Below are 26,359 nucleotides of genomic sequence, written 5' to 3' on the forward strand. Positions count from 1 at the left end.
AGGCACTAGGGGTCGAGGGTTAGGTTTAGGCATCGCGGAGGGAAGGTTAGGATAACGACCGACAGGTGTTGGTATCCTGACCTTGTCGGGATACCGGCATCTGGATTTTGTCCGCCAGGATCCCAAGCGTCGGCATCCCGTACCCAACCCGTCTGGCACGTCTCCCCAAGTTCTATCCGTCCCTGCAATGTCCTCGCATGCCAACAAGGTCACGTCAGACAGGCTGTGTATTAGGATAGAAAATGTATGTGTCTGCACCTGAGACCTAGTAAATAAATGTAACAAACATGAATGTTTAGTTGTTGACTGATTTAATCATAATAATAATCGCAACAATAAATATGATACTAAGAACTGCAGTTCCTGAAATAAATAATACAAATGTTACACAGCATGCAAATTGTAACACTCCTAAATAAATTAGAACACCCATGTAGATCTTAGTGTTAATCCCTTTAGGGAAAGTCTAGTGTTACCAGAAAGTCAATTATACAGCACAAGAGAAAAAGTCCCATAGGAATAAATAGTGAAATGTGATCCAAAAATAAAAAAAAATATATAAAATATTCCTTGCACAATAATGGATACAAGAGTCTGTCTCCCAGGGTAGGATTGCTGTGGGTACCCAGTAATAATAGGGTCACTCACCACTCAAATTAGACATTAGACCAGCCTAGTGCTAAATAGTAAGGTCCCAAAAAGTGAGGGAGCGTGACCGCCTGTACTGAACGTACCTATATGCGGCTCCAGGGAAGCTGACCGGGCACACAATTAGCCTAGGATAGATACTACAACCACTCGTCCACGTGGATCCACGTGTAACCCGGCCGCTGTCACACTGCCTGTTAGCAGTAGCGGTGACCAGTCCGCAGGCCGTGATGACAATAAGCTCCGCACTCCGTGTACCTGATGATCACACCTGACAGAGGCAGCAGGAGATTACCTGGGTGAAAGCTGGTTATCCAAGGAACATCGGCAGTTCAGCATAGAAACCTCGACGCGTTTCTCTCCTTTAGCAGAGGTTTTTTCAAAAGGCTTTGTATTAGACCAGACATTGTTAGATTTGGGTTCAACTATCTTTTAAATAAGAATATGAGTCATCTGTATAACAAAAGTACGACAGCGCCATCTGCCAGCAAAATGAATGTACTGCACACCAATTAGCAACCGTCCTAGTGAAATATATATATATTATATACACAGCAGTGCACTTCCGTGAAAATAATCCTTACCATGTCCAGATAATTAGGATGTATTGGCTGCTTAATCCTCAATTCCCTCTGGCCATGAGAATTCCAAATTTTCTAAAAGATGTAGACAGAAGGAATAGCGCACTCGTGAGAATAGTATCAAAAAGTAGTTTTACTTGTAATAATGCTCACATACATCGAGGTAAGGAACTTTGGCCCTCATTCAGACCCACTCGCGAGCGGCTGTCCGCTCGCAAGCGGGTCGATGGTCCCCACTGCGCATGCGCACGACGGAGGGAGCTCCGTCGTGCGCATGCGCGAGACCCGATGAGCGAAGGACTTTCCTTCGCTCGGAGTGTCTCATCAAAGGGAGCGTGCTGTCGATGGTGACTGACAGCACGTCCCCTTTGGTGGGCGTGCCTGCCAGACAGAGGCGTTCCCAAGGGAACGCCTACCGTCTGAAGCCGGCCCCACTGCCATCACTAGTGATGTCAGTGGGAGTGATTTTGGCTCTGATAGAGCCAAAATCACTCCTGGCCTTGCGGTTGAAAAACCCAACCGCAGGCTTTTGCTCGCAGTTGCGATGGTCAAGACCATCGCGACCATCATTTTGCACGCTCGTATATGCTGTGGGTGGTGACCCACAGCTATACGAGCGTCCAGGAGGACGCTCCATATTAATGGAGGTGGGCCCTGATTCAGAGCGAGCGCTCTGGTCAGAGCGTCCGGCTCTGAATCAGGGCCTTTGTACATAGCCCGGTAATCCGCTCTCATCAGCCGGCAGATCTTCACAGCCGTCGCCACCGCAGGAGCCTCCGGATCAACACTGCTTCTGGAAATAGCAGATGACATCAACGTCTCACATCCGTATTGGCCACGGGCGTCGAAATCCCGACGCCTGAATCCCGAACCATGTCTAAAGGCCGGTGCTGGAATCTAGACGTGGAATGAGATGCCAACGTCTAAATACCGACGACCGGCAAATATAGTTTTACACTACGGGGGGTGTTAGGTTTAGGCACTTACGGGGAGGGTGAAGGGGGGAGGGTTAGTGTACTTACGGAGCCACCGTCGCCATGCTGACGATCGGGATGCCGATGTCGGTCTTTTGAGCGGTGGCATGCCGTATCACACCTACATATATATATTATATCATCCAGAGCAAAAAAAACAAACAGAACCCTGCCGTTTATATAAAAACGTGACTGACCGACAAAACAGCGTATATAGTAAGAGCTAAAGGAAGACGTACGATTGTATACAGGGACAATTATGGGTTTCAACTTCAACGACTGATATTATTCTGTGTAGAGGTTCCTGGTAGAGTAATTATACAGCTGTAGCTGCCTTTATTGGAGCGTTTGCTAGTGTTCTGTATCTGAAGCATATTTCCATACACATCACAGTGTAATTGTCTATTGATATCTATATAGCAGGAAAGAAAAAGACGCCTATCAGCATTAGATGTCTATCAGCGGCCAGGCATAAAAAATGCTATAAATATAGTTTTTATTTGTAACGTCTTTGCTGCCAACAAAACCTTTCTGTTTTTATTAAATGTTCTTAGAGACGCACTACAAGCGCAGCGGGATAATAAGCTTTGATAGGGAAAACTAATAACACCCGTGCGGCTGAGTCGTTCTGCCGACCCGAGCGTACCGCTGTAGCTGGGAGCTGAGACTGAACCCTCACTGTGTCCTTTGTACGTCTTACAGGTGGAGTGGTCTGCAGCGCTGCTAGATACCCCCGACCACACGCAGTTTGATTACACAGTCACAGATCTGGTGGGAGGTCCCAAACCCCACTCCCCGTTTGAGGAGCGATACAGATCTCACACACTCAAGGTAAACGCTTCAATTTTCTTTTTTATTGTAAAGACAAATAACAAAAACCAAATCAATAAAAAAAATGTAAATAAAAATAAATGAAAAAAATTAAGTTGACGTTTAAACGTGTTCATCCTTCATATTTAACATAAACTAAACATACAGGTATCGCTGTACTCGGACTGGCTAAAAGGTTCAAGAAGCAGAAACTTCAAAAATGTAAACTATTTTGCAATATGCAACAGACTTTGGAAAATATATTTATTTCAGTTTGTTGCCAAGCGAAATCCCTATACATACATATAAAACAATGCAAGATTTATGTTGGTAAACTTAAAAAAAATAAATAAATAAAAAATATGGTTGATAATACATACAGTACTTATCCCAATTTTGAATCTTGGCTTCATCAGGAAGAGGACGGAATGCTGCTGTTTATGTAATTGTTAATACATCCACCAATTCTTTATAGTACAGATATTTGTTTATAGCAGGCTTTAATTAAATAGTTACATTGTTTACTTAACTTTGATTGCAGGTTATCAAACAGGTCCAAGCGTTCAGACCCAGTGCAGGGAATTCTAGCCAATGGGGCAGATGTACTAAGCTCTTGAGAGTGATAGACTACCAGCCAATCAGCTCCTAATTGTAATTTTTCAAAAACAGCCTGTAACATGACAGTTAGGAGCTGAGTGTCTGGTCGTTTATCACTCTCCACTTTATCACTTTCCAGAACTTAGGCCCTGATTCAGAGCCGGACGCTCTAAAAGAGCGCTCGCTCTGAATCAGGGCGTTTTTTTTTTTTGTGCGGCCTCCTGGCCGCTCGCATAGCTGTGGGTGACCAGCTATTGCGAGCGGCCATGATGATGGTCGCAATGGTCAAGACCATCAGGCTTACACCGAGACCCTTGTGGTAGGGTCTTGTGGCCGCAAACCCCAGAGAGATTTCGTCTCTAATAGAGCCAGAATCTCTCCACTGACATCACTCCACTGGGAGCGCCTCCGTTTGGGCAGCCACCCCCCCGGCCCGCCCACCAAAGGGGGCGAGCTGTCACTCAACATCGACAGCTCGCCTCCTTTGGTGCGAGACCCGGAGTGACTGATTGCCCGTCGCTAGCCGGGTCTCGCGCATGCGCGCAACAGAGCCGGCTCCGTCGTGCGCATGCGCTGTGGGCCACCATCAACCCGGTTGCGAGCGCTCCGCGCTTGCGACCGGGTCTGAATCAGGCCCTTAGTTCAACTCCCCCAGTATACTTAAGGTACCTATCCACTAGACGATTAAAATGAGCGATTGAACGATAACTATATTGATATCGTTCGATAATCATTTGAACATCGTTTGAAAATCGTTTGATAATTTGGTCTTTTAGACGTCTATCATCTTGCAAACATGCTGGTCAACCTGACGATAACCTGCACTGAACGACATATCGTTCAGTGTGGGCACCCTGCAGTGTAGTGAATGACTGAATTATTACGATATCGTTATCGTTCAGTCTTTTCACTGTCGGGTAGTGGATACCCGCCTTAAAACTATTCATAGACTTTTAGCTGGAGGGGACGTGGGAACCTGTGTAAGCTCGCTGGAGTCTGGCTCTTATGCTAATTATCAAACTCCATAATCAGAGACATCAGGTGGCGATATTACTCCATCCAAACATACAATGTGTGATCACTGTAAGTAACACTAGATGGCAGCAGAATTACACACAGTAACTGTTTTACAGCAGATTCTCAGATCCCAAATCCTCAAATAAAAGAAGGTCAAATATAATATCTAGTAAGAGCAAAATAGGATGTGGATATATAATTAATATATATATATAATAAAAAAGTATGTAATCATTACTTGTAGTTCCGCCATGCCCGTAGATCTGCAGGTAACCCATCTCTGTCTGGTGGTTTAATATGTGACAATTCTGTATATTTAGGTGACTGTATAGGACTTTTACACCATAGAATAGCTTTAGAGCTACAACGAATAGGTTCCAGTGCGTAATCTGATTATATGGCTCATGGTAAAGTGATGCCGTTTTGAAGACCAGCTGCGCGCAATGTAATATGTTTTATAGTAACCTAGCAGTATGGAGCCGGGAGGCAGCAATACTAACCACTGCGTCACACATTAACCAGAGGCAATAGTGTGTAAAGTGCTTCTGTCTGGTCCTGATGCCTCATATCATCCCCAGGGCGGCACCTTCCCTGGGCAGCTCACCACAGTTGGGATGCAGCAGATGTTCAACCTGGGAGCCAGGCTGCGGAGGAGCTACGTGGAGGAGCAGGAATTCCTATCTCCAGTATTTAAACCATCAGAGGTCTAGTAAGTGTCCTGTGCAGCGATCTGAACTCTGTACTGCGAGATCTATTGCCCATGTATTTATGCCGGGTGTGGGTGTTTGGTGATATACAATATGTCTGTGCTTGTACTTGTATGACGAACACCCCTCCCCCCACACACACTCCCGCACGCTTACCATTTCTTTTGCGTTTCAGTGTTCGCTCCACTAATATCGTCCGCAATCTAGAGTCCACGCGGTGTTTGCTGGCCGGGCTCTACCAGCAGAAGCAGGAAGGTCAGTGATCCCTGACGTTGTGATACAGATCTTATACATTAACCAGTTGTTGATGAATATTACATATTGTTTGTGCTACATGGCACATACTCCTCCCCAGCTGCAGCCAGAATAAAGGGGGGCATCCACTAGACGATTACGTTGAACGATAACGGTCGTTTGCAAATCGTTTGCAAAAGTGTCTAAAATGACCAGTGATGCGCGCGCCCACTGGTCGTTTAGACATCTGTCATCTTGCAAACATGCTGGTCAAACTGACAATATCGTCAGGCTCAGCATGTTTCCAGATGATTGATGAGCCTGCATTGAACGTCTGCTCGTTCAGTGCAGGCTCATCACACAACTGACAAACGACTGCGCGATTACAATGTCATAATCGTGCAGTCGTTTTCAGATCTGGTAGTGGATACCCCCCTTAACTTTCTTATCAGACAGTGCTCCAGAGGGGAGAGGGAGCAGATGGGGTCACCTAGGGCGACTCATGGCTGCTTCCCAAAGAAAGGTCGTAATCCACAGATGGATTATTAATGGTCAATATGTTCTCTACTTTCCTGCATACAACGAAAGTAAAAATAGAATAAAAACATTGACATTTGAGTCTGTTTTACTATATTTCATGTTGATTGCGAATCAGGTCAATGTTTTCGAGAGAAGCTGATCTCACTTGTTACCATATTGGTTGTTACTCGGCTCAGACTACCAGAGCTATAGCTATTGACCATACTAAGCACCTATTGTTTGCAGTATAGAGTCAAGTAACTAAAGCTGGCCTCACATCTAACGATTATCGCTCCAGCCAGCCAACGGTTGGAACTATAATCGGGTAGAGTGTAGGAGCAATCGATAATCGGCCGTTGGCTCCCACATACTGAGAAAAAGGCATGAAACGTGTTTGATTCTACCAACTGGTTGGACCGATAATCGCTCCAGTGTAGGAAGAAAGGTGGAAATGTTCCCTTTGACTGAAACAACCATGATCGGCCAGTTCTGCATAAATAAACAAAAGCTTGGAGTCCCCCACCCCCTCTCTCACCACTTTTTAACCAGCTCTGGTACTTTCAGCCCTAGTGCTGGTAACCCCAAAATAAGAGACGTTTGGTCTCCCCTGATATCAGAATAACCAGCACTGGGCATTGCCAGCCAGGGCAGGTGGAACGGGTGTGATACAAAAGTTTGGTGTCCCCCACCCCCTCACTCACCACTTTTTAACCAACTCTGGTGCTTTCAGCCCTAGTGCTGGTAACCCCAAAATAAGAGACGTTTGGTCTCCCCTGATATCAGAATAACTAGCACTGGGCATTGCCAGCCAGGGCTGGTGGAACAGGTGTGATACAAAAGGTTGACACTAATTTGGCCGACACCAAAAGGTTGACATGGAAAAAGTTACACAGTACAGAAGGTCGACAGGTTGAAAAGGTCGACACAGAAATGGTCAACACTTTTTATTTATTTTTTATCCAACCCTAATCTTCACCCTAACCCTCCCTCCTAGTGCCTAACCCTAACAAGAATAAAAAAATGTGTCAACCATGTCTGTACTATTGTCCATTTCTGTACTGTCGATCTTCCATGTCGACCATCTGGTGTCAACCAAATCATTGTCGACCTTTGTATGGAACCCAGTGGAACTATAGAGGATCACCCGCGGTGGTGGGGTCGGCCCACCTTCCTTACACACCAGCCCCAGGCCAGTTGGCACCAGGATTGGTTTCCCCCAGGGAAATAGAACCAGCGCTTTTCTCCATAAAGTTAATAATAGGAAAGAAAAACAAGTAAACATTTTGTCATTTGTAAATAAATTGCTGCCGGGGCTAGCTGGCACTTAGAGAACCACAAGTGCCAGCTTTCCCTGGCACCATGGCCAGCTAGACCTGTAGCTTGGCAAGATCGATATAAAAACACCAGTTATTTTTTCCTTTTATTAATCATCTACTACCTCCGTAACCAAAGCCCTGGGGTATGGAGAAGAGCCTATGTTACATGCGCGAGGGGGGCCCCACACAATCTTTTGCTGACCCAACACCTCTGGGGAGACCAGTCCTGGTTTTAAATCAGAGTATTTATTTACCGTCTAATTTTACATGCAGAAGTAGGCGGACAGCGTCTGTCTGCTCCGGGGACATCAGACAGAGAGATGGCATCGGCTTCTGTGTCCCACCCAGAATTAGGCCCTTTATGTGCATATTCTGTCCACAAAATATCAATTATTCTCTATTAAACCTAATAATAATGACACTATTTTGATGATCATTTCCCTTTAACCAACAATTACAACAACCATTAATAGTTGTAACTTATATTAATATAGCGCTACAGAGGACACCAAGGGGGGGACATACTTACTAACGAGCAGTTTACCAAAGTCTCCGCTCATTGGCGACTTTGACTGTTATGCCGCGTACACACTAGATGATCAAAGTGAACGATAACGATTTCGTTCAACGATATATCGTTCATATCGTCAAGTGTGTATGGTCCGAACGACCAACGATGCCCGCTCCCGCGGGCCGTAAACGATATCCCCAGTACATGCAGCCCAATCTGGGGATATCGTGAGCGACGCAGCATGGCCCCGCCCCCCCCCCCCCCACCACCACCATGCACCGTCGTTCATCGGCAAGAGTGTGCACACTTGCCGATGCTGGCACCCCCGCCGCTGACTATGTCGCTGCATACACACATCATCTAGTGTGTATGCGGCTTTAGATTTAAAACGGCAATAGAAATAAAGACAAAATCAGGCTCGCATGACATTTATTTCTATTGCCGTTTTAAATCTCTTAGTCAAAGCCGGCCTTGACAACCTGCTCATTAGTAAATATGCCTGCCGAGAAGTAAGTTCCAATCCAAAGGTGGCAAGCGTTTTGCTCACAAGAGCTTACACTCTATGTTATTTTAGAGAGCTGCTTCAGACGGAGAGGAAAATAATAGGCTTAAAATTCCATGTAGAGATTTATTCCCGGCGTGAAACAGACACAGCCGCCATGTAGATTTCTGCTGGCATTAATGGAGAGTTAAATGATTGGAAGTATACCTTAATTGAATGATTTATTACCATTTCCTTTGAAGCGAAGTCCTGTCATTACTCAGAGGCACTGCGTGCAGGCTGGGCTAGCAGTGATCTGTACTGTTTTGTAATCTCAGCTCCTTCTTTATAACACCAGCTTAAAACACTGTATCATGGTGGCCAAACTGGTGTTCTAGGGAGCGTAGCATCAATACATGTAATGCGTTTATGTACAGAGAACATACGTGACTGTTAGATATATTATTTTTCATCTGCAGGACCTGTCACTATAGTCACAGCTGAGGCCAACAGTGAAATCCTGTACCCCAATTATCAAGGCTGCCGGGAGCTGAAACACTTGACCAGGTGACACCTTTTATTGATGCACTATGTATTAATGACAAGCGAGTATTGAAATGGTTATCTACCTGGGGACAATCCCCTCTTTGTCGATGTGGTGTAATAAATGTGCCAGACAACATTACTTCCTCCAAGAGTGGACATACTTTTATCTGTTAGCAGCTATTACTCATTACTGAAGATACTCAGTAGCTGGGACTCTTCCATGCTCCCATCGTAGATATCGAAGCTGCTACAATGGGTAGTGTGCGTTGATTGGATGGCCCCAGCTTTTCTCCTCTCCGGTATAGTTTGCTTCCAGTGTTGCTTAAACTCTGGTGTTTGGTTTCCCTAACAGCAGCACATTCATACCTGCATTTCCATCTATGGTGTTTCCAGGCAAAGACCACATACCAGCTAAGTGCTCTGTTCCTTTCACGGTGGGAACAAACTACACTGGGCCGCGTCCTAGGTCCTCACTGAGTAAAGTCTATATCCTCTTGTGGGGATTCCTGGTATAGTCTGGTGGGGTTTTAGACTCTGCGACAGGATATTTGGTTGCGACAATTCCATTTATCATCTGTGTGTGTGTACTCTGATACACTTGCTGTCAGTTTTGAGCTCCAGGATTATTGCAATATACTCCATGTATTTCATTGCACACTACACTCTGTTCCCACTGTGCCCACACATCTGTGCCTCTCCTTGCATGCTCCGCACTGTTCCTGCAGTGCCCACACACCTGTGCCTCTACTTGCACGCTACACACTGTTCCTGCAGTGCCGACACATCCGTGCCTCTCCTTGCATTCTCCGCACTGTTCCCGCAGTGCCCACACATCCGTGCCTCTCCTTGCACACTCCGCACTGTTCCCGCAGTGCCGACACATCTGGGCCTCTCCTTGCACGCTCCGCACTGTTCACACAGTGCCCACACATCCTAGATTAAGGAGGCGGCAGTGATCACCATAGGAAGTATAGATGGACAACTGCAATTCGAGCTGAAGTTACTGGGCCCACAAGCTGAGATACTATGCAGCAGATCTATAAAATAACTCTGTAAAACAACTTGTGGGTTAGGTGTAGTGGTCCTTCTTACTGTATTTGGTCTGAGCAAACAGACATGGGATGTGCTCCTTTGTAGTGGTGTCATGGCGCCGGTAGCAGGAACATGGGAACCGGGCATGTCCTTTCTATGTAGCAGGATGCTTCTCCAGGCATCCCTCAAGTTGGGAACAGGTACTGTTTGGGGCATCAACCATCCCCCCTCCTCAGCCTTGCAAGTTGGCTTGTTGTGTTCCTGTTCATTCTGCTAATCTGATATAAGCAACATGTGGCTCCCCAGCTTTCAGAACGTACAGAGACTGATGCAGAGTGAGTATTGTGCAGTTTACTTAGAGTTTCTTGCATAATTTTGCTCTATGTGTACATGTTCCCTACAGGAGAGGGAGTGGAATGGAGCAGTCTTACGACAAGAGAGAGGGGACAGGATGGAGAAGCCTTATGGCAGGAGGGGGGGGACAGGATTAGGGCAACCTTAAGACGAGAGGGGGTGGGATGATGCATCCTTAGGACAGGAGTGGGGGTGGGATGAAGCAACCTTAAGACAGGAGAGGGGGTGGGATGAGGCAACCTTGGGACTGGAGAAAGGGTGGGATGAGGCAAACTTAGGACAGGAGAGAGGGTGGGATGAGGTAATCCTAGGGCAGGAGAGGGGTGGGATGAGGTAACTTTAGGACTAGAGAGGGGGTGGGATGAGGCAACCTTAGGACAGTAGAGGGGGTGGAGGTGGGATGAGGCAACCTTAGGACTGGAGAGGGGGTGGGATGAGGCAACCTTAGGACTGGAGAGAGGGTGGGATGAGGCAACCTTAGGACTAGAGAGGGGGTGGGATGAGGCAACCTTAGGACTGGAGAGGGGGTGGGATGCGGCAACCTTAGGACAGGAGAGGGGGTGGGATGAGGCAACCTTAGGACAGGAGAGGGGGTGGGATGAGGCAACCTTAGGACAGGAGAGGGAGTGGGATGAGGCAACCTTAGGACTGGAGAGAGGGTGGGATGAGGCAACCTTAGGACAGGAGAGGGGGTGGGATGAGGCAACCTTAGGACAGTATAGGGGGTGGGGGTGGGATGAGGCAACCTTAGGACAGTGTAGGGGGTGGGGGTGGGATGAGGCAACCTTAGGACTGGAGAGGGGGTGGGATGAGGCAACCTTAGGACAGTAGAGGGGGTGGAGGTGGGATGAGGCAACCTTAGGACTGGAGAGGGGGTGGGATGAGGCAACCTTAGGACTGGAGAGAGGGTGGGATGAGGCAACCTTAGGACTAGAGAGGGGGTGGGATGAGGCAACCTTAGGACTGGAGAGGGGGTGGGATGCGGCAACCTTAGGACAGGAGAGGGGGTGGGGGTGGGATGAGGCAACCTTAGGACAGGAGAGGGGGTGGGATGAGGCAACCTTAGGACAGGAGAGGGAGTGGGATGAGGCAACCTTAGGACTGGAGAGAGGGTGGGATGAGGCAACCTTAGGACAGTAGAGGGGGGTGGGGGTGGGATGAGGCAACCTTAGGACAGTATAGGGGGTGGGGTGGGATGAGGCAACCTTAGAACAGGAGAGAGGGTGGGATGAGGCAACCTTAGGACAGGAGAGAGGGTGGGATGAGGCAACCTTAGGACAGGAGAGGGGGTGGGATGAGGCAACCTTAGGACAGTATAGGGGGTGGGGGTGGGATGAGGCAACCTTAGGACAGTGTAGGGGGTGGGGGTGGGATGAGGCAACCTTAGGACAGGAGAGGGGGTGGGATGAGGCAACCTTAGGACAGTAGAGAGGGTGGGGGTGGGATGAGGCAACCTTAGGACTGGAGAGGGAGTGGGATGAGGCAACTTTAGGACTGGAGAGGGAGTGGGATGAGGCAACCTTAGGACAGGAGAGGGGGTGGGATGAGATAACCTTAGGACAGGAGATGGGGTGGGATGAGGCAACCTTAGGACAGGAGAGAGGGTGGGATGAGGCAACCTTAGGACAGCAGAGAGGGTGGGATATATGGAGAAACCTTATGACAGGAGAGGGCATGCGCATAATGATGATCCTCTCGGGGAAGTGTGAAAAGAAGCCCATAGACTTCTATTGGGTAACCCACCGGGTCCAGGCTCTGGAATGTATCTCATTCCCGGAGCTTAGTGCATATGGAAATGCGGCCAAAACTCTGAGTTTTGAGTGCATAACAGCCTTTAGTACATCTCGCCCTTAAGCAAATACGTATATTTTGCACCTACTATTGGGCAAATACACCCTGATGACGATGGTAGTAAACCAGGCGCCCAGGATGTGGAGGTGCACGCATCCCAAGATGTGTACAGTTCTGCAAATGTGCGGATAGATGTTATTTTTGTTTGCACTTGTTTTTTGGAACGAATTACGGCCGTATCGCTGCCAGCTCTGCACCCACCACATAGCGCTGGCACACGTTTATACACTATTAGCATCACGTGTGTAATATAAATCACTTCTAGTCAGTCGTCACAGAAAATGACCCCATAGATTCAGCCTGTACCAAACTCTCACCTTATAGCTTCTGTTGTTTCCAAGTTAAGCAAAAGAGGAAATTGGTTTATTACCCTGAGACCCTCGGCCAGAATGCAGTGCATCATCTAGATATATTACGGTGTCTGAGCAATCAGTAAAACCGCTGCCTCTGTCTAGTCTGCAGAAGAAACCACAAAGACGCCACATCTAGTTCCTTGTCTGTGTAATGGAGGAAGCTGAGCGCCATCACTATGACTTAATGCGCTCGGCCTAATTCTTCTTAACAACTGCACAGATATCATTTAGATGTGCAGATAAGTGGCCCAGGTCTATATTCCGAGGCCTCCTAGTCTCCTTCCATGTAGTGTCAGGTACTTTGTGTAACAGCGATCAGATACCAGGAAAAGAACAGCTAGAACAGATTGGTTAGTACGGGCTGTCGTTCATTCACCTGTGCAGGTGCGTACATAAGTTTCCCCCCCACGGTGTCTGTATGTAAGTACGGAGGTGTCCTCACTCGTCTTTGTTGCAGTCTCGATAAACTGCCCCTTCTGGCGCTCCTGGTCCCTTGAGACTCTGGTAGCGCCAGGCGTCTTTTTTGCATCTCTTTTTTTTTTTTTGACGAAAATTCTTTTAAGTCATCTATGACGCACCAGGGGAACTGCGCTGAGTAATGTGATATGTGACACTTATATATCTGTGTGCGACTGTCTCAATCAGCATGTGAAGTACTACGATGCAGCGGATGCAGCTTTTTTCCACTTTTCCGTTCCATTTTCAGTCTGTCGCACACAGATGTACAAGTGTCGCATTTCAAATTAATCAGCGCAGTCTCCTGGTGCGTCCCAGTTGCATTGCAGATATACAGTCAGGTGCATAAATATTGGGACATTGACAGAAGTTTCATATTTTGGCCTCTATTCACCACCACAATGGCTTTGAAATGAAACAAACAAGATGTGCTTTAACTGCAGACTTTCAGATTTCATTTGAGGGTAATTACATCCAAGTCAGGTGAACGGTGTAGGAATTACAACGGTTTCTATATGTGCCTCCCACTTTTTAAGGGGCCAAAAGTAATGGGACAAACTGAACAATCCTAAATCTAACTTTCACTTTTTAATACGTTGTTGCAAATCCTTTGCAGGCAATTACAGCCTGAAGTCTGGAACGCATAGACATCACCAGACGCTGGGTTTCATCCCTGGTGATGCTCTGCCAGGCCTCTACTGCAAATGTCTTTAGTTCCTGCTTGTTCTTGGGGCATTTTCCCTTCAGTTTTGTCTTCATCAAGTGAAATGCATGCTCAATCGGATTCAGGTCAGGGAATTGACTTGGCCACTGCATAACATTCCACTTTTTAGCCTTAACAAAACTCTTTGGTTGCTTTTGCAGTATGCTTCAGGTCATTGTCCATTTGCACTGTGAAGAGCCGTCCAATGAGTTCTGAAGCATTTGACTGAATATGAGCATATAATATTGCACGAAACACTTCAGAATTCATTCTGCTGCTTTTGTCAGCAGTCACATCATCAATAAATACAAGGGAACCAGTTCCATTGGCAGCCATACATGCCCACGCCATGACACTACCACCACCATGCTTCACTGATGAGGTGGTATGTTTTGGATCATGAGCAGTTCCTTCTCCATACTCTTCACTTCCCATCACTCTGGTACAAGTTGATCTTTGTCTCATCTGTCCATAGGATGTTTTTCCAGAACTGTAATGGCTTGTTTAGATGTTATTTGGCAAACTCTAATCTGGTCTTCCTGTTTTTTAGGTTCACCAATGGTTTACGTCTTGTGGTGAACCCACTATATTCACTCTTGTGAAGTCTTCTCTTGATTGTTGACTTTGACACATATACACTTACCTCATGGAGAGTGTTCTTGATTTGGCCAACTGTTCTGAAGGGGTTTTTCTTCACCAGGGAAATAATTCTTCTGTCATCCACCACAGTTGTCTTCCGGGTCTTCTGGTGTTGCTGAGCTCTCCAGTGCGTTCTTTATTTTTAAGAATGTTCCAAACAGTTGATTTGGCCATACCTAATGTTTCTACTTCAGGGTCCATAGGGGGTCCACAGGGTTGACCTTGGGGGGTATAGGTTGGGAACCAAATCCGGGCACCACGCAGTTAAAGCTTTTAGCTCCCATGATGCACTGGGTCCACTCTCCCTATAACCCCACCCCCAAGCCAGAGGCACCTCAGTTTAAGTTGGTGCCCGGCCGGAGTCGGGTCACCGTTAGCGCAGGGGGAGCTGATTAGCAGCCCCTAAGCTTATTTTATTTTTTTAGGGACAAAGTTTTTTCCATGGACTTTGGACTCTTCAGAGCGGCAGCGTCGGACTGTCCATAGGACGTCTAAGCTGCCGCTCCGTCACCCCGCTGGCGCTGAGACGCCAGTACAGATCTGGGGATCTCAGCGGGACCCCAGAGTCTGTACTAGCCGGACTCTGTGGGCGCCCAGGACTGCTGCCGGATCCACGGGGAGCAGGTAAGGTCGCGGATCACCGCTTGCGGTGATCCGCGCATTTCAAATGCAGTCCTGTGCCTCCGGTCTCAGGGGACAGACCGGAGGCGCCGGCAGTGGCGGCGGGCCCTCCATACCCCGTGTGTCCACTAGACCACCAGGGACTTAACGATCGGTGCAGGGAGCCGGCGTCCCGGGGGTTAATAGCCGGCCAGGGGAGGCAGCCTTCCCTGTTACAGCGGCTCCTCCCCTCAGCTCAGCGCGCCTTTCAGTATCCATAGTCTGGCGTCGCTGAGCTGCTTCCTCCGCGGGCCACGCTTCCTCTGAGGTCTCCAGCGGCCATTTTATCTCTGTGGTGCAGCAGAAATCTCTCAGGATGGCAGTGAGTCCAGTCCCCCTGCGTACCTCACCATCAGGTCAGTGTACACAGCACTGTAGCCTTCCCAGACACTGAATCTGGGCAGTTGAATGCAGTGTAATAGTGCAGTATATTATATGACATGTTTATGTATATATGTATATATCTGCATTGTATGTGACTTATGCTAGTGCTGACTGTACTTTATTCTCTCACCTCTTCCACTTTGTGTACCTGTGTTCTCCGGTCTCCCTTCTTCCTCAAGGTCTTTGGAAGTGTTTTCAATCGAGACGGAGATGCTTTCCTGCTGGTGGCTCCTGATTGCCCCAGATGTCAGGGGTACTTGGATCTTCGGAGTCTCTACATCGATACTCCATCCCTGATGCTTCACTGCCCGGACCTGTTGTCTCAGGGTCTTTGGTTTTGCCTTGGACCTGGGTCGTTTGTCTTTGACTGTGTCCTTACAGTGGTCTTACGGCTTCCCTGGCTTTGTCATCGTTGGAATGATTAGAGCACATGGATCAGCTTTTGCTGGGACCTACCACAAACTGTGGCAGCCATAAATCTTATGGTATTGTACCTGTCGATACAATCCTCCGGTGTCCAGGATTTCCAGATATTCTGGCATTCCTTCCGGCTGGCTTGGGTTTCACACTTGGCCTGGTCTTCCTGACAGTGCGGATCTCTACACTGTCAGTATGGTTAAGATATGGAATTGCTCCACTCTGGTATCCAGTTCATCCTTTGGAGTGTTTTCTTGATTATGCCTCCATTTGTCCTCCCTAGGGACTCCTGGGGAGTAAGTAGTGGTTCTTCGTTACCTCCGGGGACAGTCAATGGAACCGCTGGTTGTGATAGCCATTACATGGTCTATTGCTTAGGCTCTCTCTTTCTCTCAGGGTGTTTATATCAACCAGGAGAGTGTCTGAATTGGGAGCGTTCTCATGTGGCTCCCTCTTCTGGAGGGCATCATGTCAGGGTGGGAGTTGCTCTCGCCCTGTGTTGCTTCTTAGTGGTTTTCAGGTTCCATATTGTTCTGGAACTTATGGTACGGCCATTCTGTCCCCAGTCCTCTCGGCTGGTGTGGCCTCATTGACTGTGGTCTGGCCTCTTTGGATTTTTGTGATCCGTTCAGGTTCCTTACGGAAATCGGACTCCTTATTGGTGGTCTGAGATTTCTGGTTTTCACAGGAAAGGATGGCCGGCCTATAACCAAATGTTGGCTGGATGGCCTCGTAGGTCTTCCTCAGGGGCCTACCCATGGGTAGGCCTTCCTGTTGTTGATGCTTGTTTTTTCTCGGGCCATGTGTGCGGCTCGCTGTGGCGCCTCGGCTGTTTTACCTTACTAGGTGGCCACGTGGTCTTCTGTCCACACCTTTTTAAGGTTCTAGGCATTGGTTTCCTTTGCCTCTCAGGATGCTTCCTTTTTGGCGACGGATTCTCCTCTCAGCACAGGAGCGTCCCCACCCTTGGTTGAACTGCTTTGGGACATCCCCAAGGTCAACCCTGTGGACCCCCTATGGACCCTGAAGTAGAAAACAAGAGATATGGTAAGAACTTACCTTTGTTATCTCTGTTTCTACGAAGTCCATAGGGTCCACAGGGCGCCCGCCCTGACGCACCTGGCTTCATATGGGCTGTGTGGCTGGTCACCGGTTTTCCGTCTCCCATTTCGGTGAGTATGGTTATTGAGTGTTCCAGTTTTCTCTCTCTTTTTCTCTCCTCCTCCGGCCTTTGGCTACTTACAAACTGAGGTGCCTCTGGCTTGGGGGTGGGGTTATAGGGAGAGTGGACCCAGTGCATCATGGGAGCTAAAAGCTTTAACTGCGTGGTGCCCGGATTTGGTTCCCAACCTATACCCCCCAAGGTCAACCCTGTGGACCCTATGGACTTCGTAGAAACAGAGATAACAAAGGTAAGTTCTTACCATATCTCTTGTTTTTTGTTATCTCTCTGATGGGTTTGTTTTGATTATTCAGCCTAATGATGGCTTGCTTCACTGATAGTGACAGCTCTTTGGATCTCATATTGAGAGTCAACAGCAACTGATTCCAAATGCAAATGTCACACCTAGAATCAACTCCAGACCTTTTACCTGCTTAATTGATAATGAAATAACGAGGGAATAGCCCACACCTGTCCATGAAATAGCTTTTGAGTTGATAGTCCCATTACTTTTGTTCCCTTAAAAAGTGGGAGGCACATATAGAAACCGTTGTAATTCCTACACCGTTCACCTGATTTGGATGTAATTACCCTCAAATTAAATCTGAAAGTCTGCAGGTAAAGCACATCTTGTTTGTTTAATTTCAAAGCCATTGTGGTTGTGAATAGAGGCCAAAATATGAAAATTCTGTCAGTGTCCCAATATTTATGCACCGGACTGTATATCGGCCATCTGCTGTGCTGCACAGCCCAAAGTGATATGTCTGTGAACATCGTCGTTCGCAGACTCGTCTGGTGTACACACCTGCCAACGCGCTTGCGACACATTGGCCACTCTATTGAAAGTCCGATATATCGTCCAGTGTATACCCAGCTTTAGTTAATAAGAAAATTGGTATCTGGATTAGAGCAGCCAGACGTTTCCGATCTTATTGCAGGCACTTATTTTAATCTGTATGTGACTGAACACACTGCGATAGTGATCTCCTTTCTACTATATCATCCACCACTCCCGCTAATGGTCCTATAGTGATCTCCTTTCCACTGTATCATCCACCACTCCCGCTGATGGTCCTATAGTGATCTCCTTTCTACTATATCATCCACCACTCCCGCTAATGGTCCTATAGTGATCTCCTTTCTACTGTATCATCCACCACTCCCGCTAATGGTCCTATAGTGATCTCCTTCCCACTGCATCTTCCACCACTTCCGCTAATGGTCTTCTAGTGATCTCCTTCCCACTGTATCTTCCACCACTCCCGCTAATGGTCCTATAGTGATCTCCTTCCCACTGTATCTTCCACCACTCCCGGTAATAGTCCTATAGTGATCTCCTTCCCACTGTATCTTCCACCACTCCCGGTAATAGTCCTATAGTGATCTCCTTCCCACTGTATCTTCCACCACTCTCGGTAATGGTCCTATAGTGATCTCCTTCCCACTGCATCTTCCACCACTTCCGCTAATGGTCTTCTAGTGATCTCCTTCCCACTGTATCTTCCACCACTCCCGCTAATGGTCCTATAGTGATCTCCTTCCCACTGTATCTTCCACCACTCCCGGTAATAGTCCTATAGTGATCTCCTTCCCACTGTATCTTCCACCACTCCCGGTAATAGTCCTATAGTGATCTCCTTCCCACTGCATCTTCCACCACTTCCGCTAATGGTCTTCTAGTGATCTCCTTCCCACTGTATCTTCCACCACTCTCGGTAATGGTCCTATAGTGATCTCCTTCGCACTGTAGCTTCCACCACTCCCGCTAATTTTCCTATAGTGATCTCCTTCCCACTATCTTCCACCGCTCCCGCTTATGGTCCTATAGTGATCTCCTTCCCAATGTAGCTTCCACCGCTCCCGCTTATGGTCCTATAGTGATCTCCTTCCCACTGTATCTTCCACCGCTCCCGCTTATGGTCCTATAATGATCTCCTTCCCACTGTATCTTCCACCGCTCCATCTAATGGTCCTATAGTGATCTCCTTCCAACTGTATCTTCCACCGCTTCCACTAAAGGTCCTATAGCGATCTCCTTCCCACTATATCCTCCAAAACTCCTGCTAATGGTCCTATCAACTTCAGTAGAGTCATTATTTGACATAACGTTTGTCTTGAAGCCAGGAAGCATCCCTATTATCTCTGAACAGCATCTGACGTAGGGTGTGCTGACCATATCAGAGACTACTGGTGCCTGCCAAACCTTCAAATTAACCAGTTTTTGGCAGGACAGCCTTGAATTTCAGTCATCTAGAAGGGGTTGTAGTCTTAAGGTATAGAGCCTGTCTTATGATATTTGGGGTACTTGTGGGTGTGAATGGGCAGATAATCGTTTGGTTGCTGGATCATGGGCATGGATTGGGTAGGTACGCAGCCTGTGTCCAATGCACCAATTAGTAGTAACATTTTGGGGCACATTCCTTGAAGGATCTAACTAACCATCTTGACCTGTCCTCATGAACACCCATGTATTGCTTTCACACTGACTGTCCATAGGGAAATTATTATAGACTATCACAACATGGATACTGTTATTGTAGCTTAAAAACACCAATATACCCGTCAGTTAGCCCCATTGTTTGCTGTTGCAGTGGCAGGATGCCTCACGCTTACGCCCAACCGGGGATGACGGATGAATTGAAGAAACTTCAGGAGGCTCTGAATATTGACTCCACGAAAACTGTGGATTTTTTCCTGCTCCTCGATAACCTACTGGCGGAACAGGTGAGATGGGCAAAACACAAGTAGACAGTCGGGTGACAAGAGATGAATGGCAGCTATCTTGCACACTCATTGCAACCGGGTATCTGCGCCATCAGGCAACTTTAAGTTATTGGTTTGTGTTTGACATGACGCACCTTTTATTAATACACTGCTTTTACCTTCATCATAGACTTTATATATCCACCATGGAGTTGTATTCATTCACCTTTTGGATACAGTTCAGTTTAGCACTGCTGTGGGCGTTGGGTACTGTTATATCGACACAGCAATTCTATGCTGTATCCAGGGTCTATGAAAAACAAAGCAGAAATCTGGAAAGGTAAAACAATCTTTGATGGCTCCACCTGCCTTTCCCTAGTAGTGCAAAATAGAGCTATTATGTAGATAAATACGTTACCTATAGTGTATATGGGAAAGATTCCTGGACTGCACACCCTGAATATATATTTCTACTTCAGGGTCCATAGAGGGTCCACAGGGTTGACCTTGGGGTATAGGTTGGGAACCAAATCCGGGCACCACGCAGTTAAAGCTTTTAGCTCCCAGGATGCACTGGGTCCACTCTCCCTATAACCCCACCCCCAAGCCAGAGGCACCTCAGTTTAAGTTGTGCCCGGCCGGAGTCGGGTCACCGTTTAGTGCAGTGGGGAGCTGATTAGCAGCCCCTAAGCTTTATTTTTTTCTAAGTACAGAGGTTTTTTTTATTTTTACTTTGGACTTTCAGAGCGGCAGCGTCGGACTGTCCATAGGACGTCTAAGCTGCCGCTCCGTCACCCCGCCGGCACTGAGACGCCAGTACAGATCTGGGGATCTCAGCGGGAGCCCAGAGTCTGTACTAGCCGGACTCTGCGGGCGCCCAGGACTGCTGCCGGATCCACGGGGAGCAGGTAAGGTCGCGGATCACCGCTTGCGGTGATCCGCGCATTTAATATGCAGTCCTGTGTCTCCGGTCTCCGGGGACAGACCGGAGGCGCCGGCAGTGGCGGCGGGCCCCCCATACCCCGTATGTTCACTAGACCACCAGGGACTTACTGATCGGCGCTGGGAGCCGGCGTCCCGGGAGGTTAATAGCCGGCCAGGGGAGGAAGCTTTCCCTGTTACAGCGGCTCCTCCCCTCAGCTCAGCGTGCCTTTCAGTATGTATAGTCTGGCGTCGCTGAGCTGCTTCCTCCGCGGGCCACGCTTCTTCTGAGGTCTCCAGCGGCCATTTTCTTGTGGTGCAGCAGCAGAGCTCCGGAGATGGCAGTGAGTCCAGTCCCCCTGCGTACCTCACCATCAGGTCAGTGTACACAGCGCTGTAGCCTTCCCAGACACTGAATCTGGGTAAGTTGAATGCAGTGTAATAGTGCAGTATATTATATGACATGTTTATGTATATATGTATATATCTGCATTGTATGTGACTTATGCTAGTGCTGACTGTCTGTATTTAATTCTCTCACCTGTCAGTGTATATCTATCCCTTTTCCTTATCTGCCCTAATACAGTTGTACTTGGGGTGTTTCTGAGACCTCACATTTATATACTTGTTAATATTTGTGAGGTTTGTCACATACTGTTGCGTGCTGCACGTTGCCATATTTTAGATGGAACTGTGTGTTGCATACGCTGAAAATGGGTCCCTGCAGCCAATTTTTGGCATCAGTCAGGACCAGTATAGCGCTGCTTAATATTTCCGCCAAGAGGGTTGGTCAGATATGTCTGACCAGGAGATAGAGCGTTATACTGCACCCATTTTTCCTATCCTGCAAGCCATGTGCTGCAGGTGTTAGTGCGGAGGATTTGACTCATAAAGGGTTCTGTATGTGGCGTCATCTGGTGCCGGCCCCTTTCACGACCCCCTTGGGCGGTTTGTTTTCTCGGGATCCTCTCAATTGCGGATCGCTGGGCGGGCCCCATTGTTGTACCTCACTTGGGGTTACTTCACCATACTGCCCTTTTCATCTCAGGGTATCTCGCAGCTTCTTGCACTCTTCCCCTGTGACACAGACTATAGCTCCCTGCAGGGGTTTTTTCGCAGTATATGAATTCCCCCTGGTGCCACAATAGTCTGTCATGCCCCTTGCAGGGATTACCACAACAGCCACCCTGGGTGGATGTCGTTTTCTGCGAAACACAAATTGGCGTGGTTGACGCCCTGTGGTTACTTCCCAGTTGGCTCTGCCGTGAACTGGATACTGTTTTGGGCTCTTTCCCTCTTACACGGGGGGAAGCCTATTTCAGGTATTCTGCACCTGTATCATACACCCTCAGTCTTACATGCCTTCGTGTTCCCTGTTGCTGACTAGCGGGTGGATCGCATAGCGGGACTCTGGCTGTTGCCAGATAGGAGGTGTTACAACAGTGTTTGGCCTCCTGTCCCAAATTCCCTGAGGGTCATCACGAGCCCCTCCTGGGGTGGATGGGCGTGTTACTCGTCTGATTACAGACGTTACTACGCCTCCCATTCCTGCGTGGTCCGTAGGTGGTAACTCTGCCTGAAATCGGTATACTTGCTTTCAGGGGTTGTTACCCATCCTACCATGGCTATAGCATGGTTGGTTAATACTATTGCATATTGGGCTGATGCATTTGTAAAATTTTTTCCCCTCCAACACGTCGGGGGTTCAAATGTATTTGGTCGCTCTCGTAATATATGCAGTTGTCATAGGTGGAAATGCCTATATTGGATACCAGTCTCCTAACTTTCAGAGTTCCGGCTGCGGCTGTATCCTCCGTAATACCCTATGGCTGCGCTCTGGGAATGCAGAGGTGCAGATACCATCTTTAGGGTTGATCTTGGTTGGTCCTGACCTTGACAAGATTGTAGTAACATTGGCAGTATTACTAACGACAAGTTTACCGCTTTCAGCTATGCCCTCTACAAGGCCTCAGACTAAGTCTGTTAAGTCTTTTTGTCCTCTGGGTCAGCCTAAAGGTCTGTTTCTTCGTAGACTGTCGGCATCTACAAGGGCCGACATATCCAGTACTGAGCAGGCCTGGACTGCCAGCCGATCCTGCTTCTGAACCTACGGATATCTCTTCAGCCTGACGGGACAGGCCTACAACTGGGAGATACCGATTTTCTCAGTTCGCCCGGTACTAGTGTCAAGTTGCCGTGGCTACGTGGGTAGGAGGGTACGCCTTCTCTTTGCTCAGGCGGCCTCTTTACAAGGGCCTTACAGATCCAGAAAGCTATGCAGTTGTTGCGGTAAGCGGAGCTAATTAGGCCATCCCCACTATCTCAGTGAGGGACTGGTTGTTCTGCTTTCTTTCTGGTGCGGTGGCTGAATGGTCCTCTTTGGCCTATTCTCTGTCTCAATTCCCTGAACCAGTTCCTAAAGCTACCTGGGCTCAGGAGGAAATCCCTATGCTCCATCATACGATGTTTGGAACCTGGGGACTTTATGGTATCATATACAGGACGCGTGCCTACGGGTACTTACAGAGACCTTTCCTCAGCATGGGCTGAGGTTTGCTGTATCACAGCAACACTTACAATTTTTCGGGCTCTGCCTGTTGGGACTGTCCTCAGCCCCACAGGGGTTTACCAGTGTTTTGGATTTTCTGACAGTTCTCCTGTTCAGTATATCCCAATGCTCCTGTACCTGGACGGCCTCCTGCTCTTAGCGGGATCACCGGGGTACTTTACAGCCAGGTCAGGATGACTGTGGCTTCAGGGTGCAGACGTTTAATCAACGGGGAAAAAGTCCTCCCTGCATCCCTCTCTGGGTATTCTTCATCTAGGCTCCCTGCTGGATTCTCAGAATCTGAGAATTCTTCTGGCGTAAGACAGAATCTCCACTCTTCCATTAGGAGTACGTGGTTGTCTGCGCAGTCGACATATGTCTTTACACTCTGGGATGCATGGTGGAATGGGCTCAGTTCCATTCCAGACCTTTCCATAATTGGCTCATCTCCAGATGGAACGAGTTTTTTCTGTCGGATCACTGTTCAAACGATGATGCTCTCTCCGAAAGCAAGTCGGTCCCTGTCCGGGTGGCTATGGTCCATCTCGTCCAGGGTATTCTTTGCTATGGACAGTGTCTGGTTCGCATCCTTTTCAGTGCAGTTGGACGTCTGTTGATTCCACCCTGTCAATTAACTTACTCTGACATAACTCTTGTTTCCCGGTGAACCTGAAAAGGTTCAGTCCGACAGGGTCAGGACAGTGGCTTCCTTTTTAGCAACACTGTTCGTTGGGTGGCAATGACAGGTATGTCACATATTCGGACATAGTCCGAGGGTCTCTTCCCGACCATCTCGGCAGCGTTCATTTCAGGAGCTCTCCATTGGGAAGCGGGAGTCCTCAGCCGTCACGACGTGCATCCCGGGGACTAGTCTCTTCCCCAAGAGAGGTTTCATCTCCTGGTGAGCAGGGGGGGCCCCCCTGAGGTGACCCTCAGGGCCTTCTGACTTTATCACACTATGGTGTTACAGTCCAGCTCTGGGGATTCTGAAGCAACCTTCAGCGACTCTTTGTCGATGAAGTGGTCCTTTCACTTTGTGTACCTGTGTTCTCCGGTCTCCCTTCTTCCTCGAGGTCTTTGGAAGTGTATCAATTGAGACGGAGATGCTTTCCTGCTGGTGGCTCCTGATTGCCCCAGATGTCAGGGGTACTTGGATTTTCGGAGTCTCTCCATCGATACTCCATTCCTGATGCTTCGCTGCCCAGACCTGTTGTCTCAGGGTCCTTGGTTTTGCCTTGGACCTGGGTCGTTTGTCTTTGACTGTGTCCCTACAGTGGTCTTACGGCTTCCCTGGCTTTGTCATCGTTGGAATGATTAGAGCACATGAATCAGCTTTTGCTGGGACCTACCACAAACTGTGGCAACCATAAATCTTATGGTATTGTACCTGTCGATACAATCCTCCGGTGTCCAGGATTTCCAGATATTCTGGCATTCCTTCCGGCTGGCTTGGGTTTCACACTTGGCCTGGTCTGCCTGACAGTGCGGATCTCTACACTGTCAGTATGGTTAAGATATGTAATTGCTCCACTCTGGTATCCAGTTCATCCTTTGGAGTGTTTTCTGGATTATGCTTCCATTTGTCCTCCCTAGGGACTCCTTGGGAGTTAGTAGTGGTTCTTCGTTCCCTCCGGGGACAGTCAATGGAACCGCTGGTTGTGATAGCCATTACATGGTCTATTGCTTAGGCTCTCTCTTTCTCTCAGGGTGTTTATATCAACCAGGAGAGTGTCTGTCTGAATTGGGAGCGTTCTCATGTGGCTCCCTCTTCTGGAGGGCATCATGTCAGGGTGTGAGTTGCTCTCGCCCTGTGTTTCTTCTTAGTGGTTTTCAGGTTCCATATTATTCTGGAACTTATGGTACAGCCATTCTGTCCCCAGTCCTCTCGGCTGGTATGGCCTCATTGACTGTGGTCCGGCCTCTTTGGATTTATGTGATCCGTTCAGGTTCCTTACGGAAATCGGACTCCTTATTGGTGGTCTGAGATTTCTGGTTTTCACAGGAAAGGATGGCCGGCCTATAACCAAATGTTGGTGGATGGCCTCGTAGGTCTTCCTCAGGGGGCCTACCCATGGGTAGGCCTTTCTGTTGTTGATGCTTGTTTTTTCTCGGGCCATGTAACCCTCGTGGGCGGCTCGCTGTGGCGCCTCGGCTGTTTTGCCTTACTAGGTGGCCACGTGGTCTTCTGTCCACACCTTTTTAAGGTTCTAGGCATTGGTTTCCTTTGCCTCTCAGGATGCTTCCTTTTTGGCGACGGATTCTCCTCTCAGCACAGGAGCGTCCCCACCCTTGGTTGAACTGCTTTGGGACATCCCCAAGGTCAACCCTGTGGACCCCCTATGGACCCTGAAGTAGAAAACAAGAGATATGGTAAGAACTTACCTTTGTTATCTCTGTTTCTACGAAGTCCATAGGATCCACAGGGCGCCCGCCCTGACGCACCTGGCTTCATATGGGCTGTGTGGCTGGTCACCGGTTTTCCGTCTCCCATTTCTGTGAGTATGGTTATTGAGTGTTCCAGTTTTCTCTCTCTTTTTCTCTCCTCCTCCGGCCTTTGGCTACTTACAAACTGAGGTGCCTCTGGCTTGGGGGTGGGGTTATAGGGAGAGTGGACCCAGTGCATCCTGGGAGCTAAAAGCTTTAACTGCGTGGTGCCCGGATTTGGTTCCCAACCTATACCCCAAGGTCAACCCTGTGGACCCTATGGACTTCGTAGAAACAGAGATAACAAAGGTAAGTTCTTACCATATCTCTTGTTATAATGGGGGTGCTACCTGATGAGATTAATTGCAGGCACAAAAACAGACAAATCTCAGGTGCACAACTCCAAATTACTGATAATATATAAATGCAATAAAATTTTGCAATCAATAGAGGTTCTTGGCATAATCTTGGCCAAGGTTATGGGCCTACCCACCATATCCAGGTAACCTCTTTAGTACAGTTTAGTAAAGCATCCTGAGACCATTCATGTGTGGGGTTGCTTCTCAGCCAAGGGAGTGGGCTCACTCACAATTTAGTATAAGAACACAGCTATGAATAAAGAATGGTACCAAAACATCCTCTAAGAGCAACTTCTCCCAACCATCCAAGAACAGTTTGGTGAGGAACAATGTCTCTTCCAGCATGACGGAGCACCTTGCCATAAGGCAAAAGTGATAACTAAGTGGCTCAGGGAACAAAACATCGAAATTTTGGGTCCATGGCCAAGAAACTCCCCAGACCTTAATCCCAT

At 48.1% G+C, this 26,359-nt stretch overlaps 1 protein-coding gene across 3 annotated transcripts in view; it reads left to right on the top strand.

The window, feature by feature from the left end:
- The window catches only part of ACP6 (acid phosphatase 6, lysophosphatidic), a 71,105-nt gene that overhangs the window by 16,447 nt on the left and 28,299 nt on the right, over positions 1-26,359 (top strand). For all 3 annotated transcript variants that reach the window (XM_088472556.1, XM_088472553.1, XM_088472554.1), the window contains exons 3-7: positions 2,906-3,034; positions 5,206-5,336; positions 5,510-5,589; positions 8,875-8,962; positions 19,544-19,676. In XM_088472556.1, the coding sequence (XP_088328682.1) occupies positions 2,906-3,034; positions 5,206-5,336; positions 5,510-5,589; positions 8,875-8,962; positions 19,544-19,676 (561 nt within the window). The remainder of the gene's footprint in view (positions 1-2,905; positions 3,035-5,205; positions 5,337-5,509; positions 5,590-8,874; positions 8,963-19,543; positions 19,677-26,359) is intronic.

Source organism: Taudactylus pleione, unplaced genomic scaffold (assembly GCF_031769625.1).
Source record: "Taudactylus pleione unplaced genomic scaffold, aTauple2 ptg000126l, whole genome shotgun sequence".
NCBI lineage: Eukaryota > Metazoa > Chordata > Amphibia > Anura > Myobatrachidae > Taudactylus > Taudactylus pleione.